The 8,435-nt window shown below is 45.5% G+C and overlaps 1 protein-coding gene across 1 annotated transcript in view; it reads left to right on the top strand.

The window, feature by feature from the left end:
• Positions 1 to 8,435, top strand: part of Plb1 (phospholipase B1) — a 126,154-nt gene that overhangs the window by 62,835 nt on the left and 54,884 nt on the right. Inside the window, exons 20-23 of the mRNA XM_021202165.2 lie at positions 776 to 849; positions 1,539 to 1,582; positions 4,832 to 4,940; positions 7,803 to 7,854. Of these exons, the coding sequence (XP_021057824.1) occupies positions 776 to 849; positions 1,539 to 1,582; positions 4,832 to 4,940; positions 7,803 to 7,854 (279 nt within the window). The remainder of the gene's footprint in view (positions 1 to 775; positions 850 to 1,538; positions 1,583 to 4,831; positions 4,941 to 7,802; positions 7,855 to 8,435) is intronic.

Raw genomic sequence — 8,435 nt, 5'->3', positions numbered from 1 at the left:
CCTGGCTGCCTTCAAAACAAGATATAGAACTCTTGCCAGTCTGGTCTACAGAGTGAGTTCCAGGACAGCCTGGGCAATACAGAGAAACCCTGTCTAAAAAAAAAAAAAAAAAAAAAACAAGAAAAAAAAAATGTAGAACTCTCAGCTCCTCCAGTGCCATGCCTGCCTAGATGCTGCCATGCTTCCAGCCGTGATGATAAAGGACTGAACCTCAGTCAGCCCCATTTAAATGTTGTTCTTTATAAGAGTTGTCTTGGTCATGGAGTCCCTTCACAGCAATGGAAACCCTAACTAAGACAGGTACTGAACTGCAGTGAGGATAACCCGGGAATTTCTGCTGGAGTTTAGAAATATATGCTTCAGGGAAGGCGATATCCTGCACATGAAGTACATCTTCCAGCTTTTTCTTACCTGCACGTACGAGGGATGTCATGATGTTCAAAGGCTTGATTACTCTAATTGTATGTTTCACAATTTTAAAAAATGGGCATAGCACCTCCAAGCACACGCTCTGAAGAAATATATACTACAGGCTCTTGACACTGCAGGCTCACGCTTCTCCTACTTGCCATCCAGGCAGGGCTTCCCTGGAGAGGTGTATGGTATAGTCTCATTCCAGAAAGGGTGGGAGGTAGATCCACAGGCTGTTCCATCTGGATTCTAGAACTTTCCTAGATGTCCTGACCAGGATAAGGGTACAGGCCTTCAAACAGGTAGACAGCTGGGCCCTGAGAAAAAAACATGGGCACCACTGGCTATTTGAGTTCTTTTTCAGGCAGGCAATGGAGCTGGGTCTAGCCCTGGGAATATCTTGGATGTCTTAACTCAATACCGAGGCCTGTCCTGGAGGTGAGTGAACCCAGAAGCCCCTGAGCCTTCTAGAAAACAGTACCTCAGTGGGAGATGGGACATCTTTCTACAACAAATTTCCAAATTCAATTTATTTGCCCCCCCCCAAGACTATAATACCTGTATCAGGAAGTAGTGTTGCCTGGACAGGAGTCTGTGTGGGGAGGGGTAAATGTGCACAATTGTTTTGCATCTAGAAGCCAGGGACATCTCCCTTGGAGTCTTAGCCTTGGGTCGGGAGACCCTGACTCTCCTAAAGGCACTCTTTGAACAAGGGCTTTCCCAAGCTAAGTAGTGAAGAGAAAGACCCAGGGTAAGCTATGGGTGTTAATGGAGAGGCCAGGTGGTTCCTTGGTGGCCCCAAAAGAGTCCCTCTGGATTGGAAAATGTAATGAAAGAGACCAACTTGGTTCTCCCTGCTCCAACATCAGAGCAGGGCTCAAAGCTGAAAGTACAGTAACAGCAACAGCAGCAGCAGCAGCAGCAGCAGCAGCAGCAGCAGCAGCAGCAGCAGCAGCAGCTTAAGTTCTTTTGTCTGTTTGCTCCGGTGTCCAGGGAGGGAGGAAAAGAATTGCATTTCTGCGACTACGACAGATAAAGGGCGAGTCCACGGGGCTGTGATTCAGGAGGGCACTCTGTCTTGCTTGGCATTTTAAACCGTCATTTTCTTTCTTGCTTCTCACCAACAGTGTGGGCGGAGATGAGACCATCAAAACCGTGACCACCCTAGCCAGTGAGTACCCTGGTGCTCTGGGCGGCAGGCTAACTGCGCCTCCCTCTGGCAGCCGCCAGCCTCCCAAGGCAGCAGGAGGCAGCTATGTGCAGTAGGGAGCGCTGCTTCCCCGAGGCTGCCTTCTCGGCTTAGCTTCTGAGCTAATTAAAACTTTGGCGGGTTTTGTTTGCTTTTATGTGGGTCCCCCACCCCCACCCTCACCCCACCCCCACCCCCACCCCCAACGGGAAATCGTCTTTATCCAATAAATGAATTGCATGAGAAAAGAAAGGAGGGCTTAAACCAAATCTCAGGACAGATCATTTAAAAGTAATCCAATAAGGAAGGCATTCTGGACCCTCCCCAAGAGCGAGGGATAGGGTTGCGGGGGTGGGGGGTGGGGTGGGGTGGGGTGGGGGGGTTTAAGCACCTCTGCTAACAAGACCTTACTGTGTAAACCCACAACACTTGCAGCAGTGAGAGATGAAATAACCTTGCTCGGGCTGTGCAAACATTGGATTCAATATTTTCCTTAATTGCTTTGCCAACACCCACTTAGATGGTTTTTGTTTTTTAAAGCCTGGCTATATTTTTCTGAGGGGTCTGCCTTTGATCTTTTGGTTATAGCTATTGCCAGTGCTTTCTGTTATGTTATTTGATTCATTATCTTTAGTACTGCCAAGCCCGTGTTTATTCCTACAGTTACACACTTCCTTATAATAAGGTGTTAGGCAATATTTACAGTATACACTTTGCTTCTCAGAAACCTTAAGGATTTTACCTGGGAGGGGCTTGATTGGTTTTATTCTGACTATTTTTTTCTGATATATATATATATATATATATATATATATATATATATATATATATATCCCTTTGGTACATTATCTTGACCTAAGACACAATTTGAGTTTTAAGCCAGCAAGTTTAGACAATAGGGATATGATACGTAATGCCACACTGCAGACCTGGATACATAATGCTACACTGGCACACCTGATCAGATCTCAGGTCTGTTATCTATTTTAGTTCTTAAAAAACTGTGTTGAATTTAAATAGGTACAGTTCCGTGTCATGAGAACTCCTTGTTCCCTGTTGCCAGAAGGTGACAGACTGCTCCTGTGAGTGTGATGAACTTGGTTTTAAGATGACCCAGCAAGGGCTGGTGAGATGGCTCAGTGGGTAAGAGCACCTGAGTGCTCTTCCAAAGGTGCGGAGTTCAAATCCCAGCAACCACATGGTGGCTCAAACCATCCTTAATGAAATCTGACTCCCTCTTCTGTAGTGTCTGAAGACAGCTACAGTGTACTTACATATAATAAGTAAATAAAATCTTTAAAAAAAAAAAGACCCAGCAAGACAGCTGGACATCATATTGTTCAAGATCTCTCACCAAAGTGCTTTACAAATGTGTCACTCACTCAGGAGGACTCCCCCTGTTGCGCTTAGCTTTAGCTTAGCTGTTCGGCTTTCTTTCCTAGAGGAGGGAGGACCACCTGATGGTAGAGCTTCAGGATTCAGTGCATGACAGCTGTGTAAACAGGTAAAATGTGCTGTGTCGGTGCAAGGTCAGCACAGAACTTATCCCCATAGCCTTTTTTAATTTAACTCAGCAGATGCTGTAGTATAGGGTGTGTGGGAGACAGACCTCTGCCCTGATCAGCAAGTCTCCAGGGCGAGATATGCCACCCCAAAGACAGACACATGAATTGATCATCAACAAGTATGGATGAGAAAGTCTGTATCATGGGAAAAAATCAGCAAGAAAATTGAGACTGGGTGTGGGGACAGAAATGTTAGAAATGAAAACATCCAGTGAGACAAATAACCTAATGAAAGCATTGCCAAGAGCTGTAACCAAATAGGCAAAGCCTCAGGGATAGGGGACAAGGCTAATGAACTCTCTAATCAAACATCATTTAAAGAAATAAGTGAATTTGACCACAATGTCTAAGAATTCTGGGGTATGATCAAGAGGCCAAATCTAAGAATGGATAAGATAGAAGGAGATGAAATAAATTCTAAAGGAATACGAAATTTTCCAGGTAAGTTTATAGCACAAGATTTCTCAAATCTAGAGAAAAAATTCAAGCACAAGAGAGCCAAAACAGAGTCAACCAAAGAACCTCTCCACAATGTGTTATAGTCAGTGTATCAGAAGTTAAAGCAAACAACATTAATAGCTGTAAACAGGGAAGGCTAACTCACCCACAAAGACAACTACATCAGAATAGCAGCAGATCTCATTAGCAATCATAAAAGCCAGGAGGGCATAAAATAATATATTTCAAACCCTGAAGGTAAATAACTGCCAATCAAAATTGCTATACCAGCAAAACCATCTTTAAAGTTTGATTAAAAGATGACATTTTAAGAGCAAAATGAAGAAACTAACTTTGATAAAGAAAAGCCTAGAAACGGACAGATTCACTAATGAATTCCACCAAGCTTTTAGAGAAGAGCTAACAGCTGTCCTAAAACCATTCCACAACATGGACAGGGCAAGAACATGGCCTCACTCATTCCACAGAGCAAGTAGCAGCATGGGTAGCAACAACAACAACAACAACAACAACAACAACAAAATCCATTTTCTTTGTGATTATAGATACCAAATTCTTAGTAAAATACTTGTAAATTAAATTCAAGAACACATTGTGACCATATGCAAGTTAGTTTTTTCTTTCCAGAGATACAAAGATGCATTGCCATACACAAATTAGTATGGACAGAAATCACATGATCAGCTCAGTCGATGCGGCGGGGGTTGGGGGGGTAGGGGAAGACTTCAGCAGTAAAATCCCAAAAGAAACAAGGGCCTGAATGTGGTAAATTATTATGTGCTATGCATATTCTCAACCTATGGGACCTGACCCTTCTGGGAGTTTAAAGACCCATTCACAGGGGCCACCTGCATGACATAAATTTACATTACAATTCATAACAGTAGCAAAATCACAGTTAAAAAGTAGCAACAAAAGAATATGCGCTGTATTAAAGAGTCACAGCATTAGGAAGTTGGGGAGCCACTGGTGTGGAGTCTCAGCCTGCTCAACACTCTGTCCCATGCTAGGCTGTAGCGTTGGGGCTCTGCTCTGTCCTCCACACCCAGTGTTCTAAGGAACTTGACAGTTGGCTGAGTAATCCCAGCACCTACGAGGCTTGGGTAGGAAGATCACCAGATAGCCTGGTCTATATAGGTGTCCCTGTGGCAAAACAGCAGAAGAAAGGGTTTGGGGGCATTGGTAAACATGTCCCTTTTATTTCCAGATATTCTCCGGGAATTCAACCCCTCCTTGAAGGGCTTCTCTGTTGGCACTGGGAAAGAAAACACTCCCCAGGCATCCTTCAACCAGGCAGTAGCAGGAGCCAAATCTGAGTGAGCCTGGGTGTCCTGGAGGGAGTGCATGCTGGGAGGACAGAAGTGAGGGGTCCTGGGAAGGCTTGCTGTGTTGTAGGCTGTGAGAGGCTTGGCTGGGTAAGGAGCTGGAGTGGGCTCTCCTGGGAGTATCCTTTGCTGTCAGACACAGACCTGGCCAGTGTACACTCAACCCTACCCTAGCAACTAGTCACATTCCTCTGGTGCCACACATACACTTGAAGCAGGTCACCCAGCCTCCTCTGTAGACCTTATTCCCTTACAAAGCAGTGGCTGTAAGCAGTGAGTCCCAGTTAGCTTGTTTCTGGTTTTGAGTCTTACACACCCTGTCTTCATCAGAGGGGCATCTGGGACTCTGTGGCCCATGTACTTCCTGTGTCATAGGGAGAACACTGACAGGGGACAGGAGGCCCTCAGTGACAGTCACATTTTTTCTGTAGCCTCTGCAAACCTCTGAAGCAAAGAGGTGAGGCTGTTGCGAGCCTCTCTGTGGAAATTGTGATGTTGACCCCATCTTAGATGTGAAAGCTCTGGCCAGCTGTACTACTGAAAAGGCTGATGGTGGACCCAGCACTAACTCACCAGGGCTGCAGGGCTCAGAGATGAAGCTCCTTAGTGCCACCCTGCCTCAGCACTGCCCTGCCTCGGCTCTGCCCTGCCTCGGCTCTGCTTGCATACTTTTCAAAGCCTCCAGTGTTCCTTGGAGCCTTGTTTCCTAGCCAATGAACATACAACACCACACCCAGCAAAAGGGAACAAGAAAAAAAAACTTTCTGTTTTACCAATTTTTCTTCCAGATTCAGCCCAGGCCACACTTCTCTGTATGAGTCTAAGGTTCTTGTAGTTTGGTTCCTCGATTTTCTGAGGTTTTCCCAGCTTTCGAGGCCGTCCTAGAGCTATCAGCCGTCTCTAAGTAACTTTCACGTTTGTGCCCCATAGGAAAGACAGATCATACCAAACCCAATAGGTTTTAGAACGAATTTGAAATGTTTTGCCATTTTCAAGCTAAAGGCTGCCTTAACATTAACAGAATGCCTCTATCCCGGGTAGGTACTGGTAGAGGCAGAAGTAAAGCAGTTCTAAGCATGGTTACATCAGGGAAGCAGTTCTAAGCATGGTTACATCAGGGACGCAGTTCTAAGCATGGTTACATCAGGGANGCATGGTTACATCAGGGACGCAGTTCTAAGCATGGTTACATCAGGGATGCAGTTCTAAGCATGGTTACATCAGGGACGCAGTTCTAAGCATGGTTGTTAGATCAGGGAGACACATATGTAAAAATGGACCCGCAGAGGCAAAGACCTATGATAGCCGCAGTAGACATGTCTCATGGCCTTCAATCTGTGACTGTACTTTTTCCTAGGCTCTAGGGAAGGCATCCAGGTGACAGAGAAAAGCAGGGGCAGACCAGTTGTTCCCATAGTGTACTTGAAACTATAACACAAAGAATCTATATGGCCTCAACAAGTACAGCAACCAGACCCAAGGATCTTGCAGGCTTTATTCCAGGCCTGATCATAGCCCTTCATGTACACACAGCAGTGCCTGAGTACCTTGCAGAATAAATACGTTCATGATTGTTGTCCTTGTATCCTACACAGTAGCTCTGTCAGATGGACAATGTAGAGGGCTGGTTCCCTGTTTTGTCAGTGATTAAAAACTAAGCCCCTAGCCGGGCATGGTGGCACACGCCTTTAATCCCAGCACTCGGGAGGCAGAGGCAGGAGGATTTCTGAGTTCGAGGCCAGCCTGGCCTACAAAGTGAGTTCCAGGACAGCCAGGGCTAAACAGAGAAACCCTATCTCAAAAAAAAACCCAAAAAACAAAAAAGCAAAAAAAAAAAAACCAAAACCAACCAAACAAACAAAAAACCCAAACATAAGCCTCTGAGCCATGGAGCACGAATTCTAAACCCTGGTCCAAAGAAACAGGGTTGCCCTGGCAACCTCCCATCCACAGGTGAGAAACAGGTTAAGTGACTGATTCAGGGTCATCCCCCAAGTATCTGATACCCCAGTGTTCTAGCCAGGATCAGACCAACTGTGCTAGTAGATAGCTGTGTTGAGCATGGTGCCAGGGAACGTTGTGGATGGTGAGAGTGACAATAGAAATCATTCTAAGGATGCATGCCTTGTGGTAGGTACTAAGGCCTTCACGTGACCTCATCTGACTCTCTCAACTCCATGAAGAAGGCACAGCCACTGCTTTATTTTACAAAGGAAAGCCCTGGCTTTGTAAGGTAAAGGTCTCCAAGGTGGTCATGGATAGACCTGGCATTCAAACCCTTGTTATCTAGCAGAACAGCAGCTCTTATCCAAGGGGCCACTTGGATCTCATTTGTACCCACAATGACTTTCCATGAGCAGGTTCTTTATGTTACTGTCTTTGCTTTACAGTATAGATACTGAGCCTAATGCCTTGTTCACACTAAGCAAGTACTCTGCCACTGAAGTTACCCCAGCTCTGTAATCATTTTAAACTGACGTCACCTTTGGGGGTTGGGGGCTATGTGGGCCATGACATCTGTTCACATGGGCATGAATTGAGTGGCAGATGATGTAAAATAATACATATTTGCTTTGAACAAACCTGGCTTGGAAGAGAAACCAAAAGTTTATCATTAACTACACCAACACAAAAATAAATGCACCGAGAGTCAACACATAAAACATGAAGGCCTTTGCCCCTCTTGAGCAGTCCATCCTCCCCACTGAAGCCTGGGCGGGGAGGAGCTGTGTGTAGTGGGACTTCATTGTTGCCCCAAACTTCCTTTCCTAAGTCGACGGCCAGTTGCTTTCTCTCTCTGCTACACTGACGTTCTAGACTTGGATTCTCATTCATCTTACTGTGTTCCCACAGTGGCTTAGCTGAGCAGGCCAGAAAGCTGGTGAACCTGATGAAAACAGACAAGGTGAGTCTGGGGACATCAAGGACCCATAGAGCAGCAGGATACACCACAGCCACAGAGAAGTCAGCAGGCAGCGCAGAGGGGCAAAGGACTCAGGCCAGGTTTCTAGCAAACTCGGGGCCTCTGCACCCCTGTTCCTTTGCAGATCGAGTCCCCAATCTCTGTAACTAGCCAGGGTACAGAGTAAACATGTAGAAGGAAAATACAACACAGTCCTCTTCTAGAAGAGCTTAAAAGAGGAGACAAACATGAAGAAGCAAGATAATGAAACAATTGACTCTTATTTTGTAAAGAGTTGTGCACAGAGTAGAAGTGGGCACAACGGGGACAGGACCCCTGATTGGTGGATTCAGAAAGGAAACAGGTGTTTGACCTGGGTTCTAAAAACTGAGTGTGAGATCTTCTCTCAGATAAAAAATCAAAATGCAGGCTCAGTGCAGACCTGGTTCGGGAGGTGGCATCCAGTGAATAAAATAACAAAAGTAGGGGATCACGCCTGGTTATTTTGATGTGATGTGATGCACCATCCCCACCCCCAAATCCGTTATTAGGAACATTTCAGAATATGTCTATGTCTGATGTCA

This window comes from Mus pahari, chromosome 7, assembly GCF_900095145.1.
Source record: "Mus pahari chromosome 7, PAHARI_EIJ_v1.1, whole genome shotgun sequence".
Classification (NCBI taxonomy): Eukaryota; Metazoa; Chordata; class Mammalia; order Rodentia; family Muridae; genus Mus; species Mus pahari.
The sequence above is the reverse complement of the archived record's forward strand: the minus strand, read 5'-3'. Positions and strand labels throughout refer to the sequence as shown.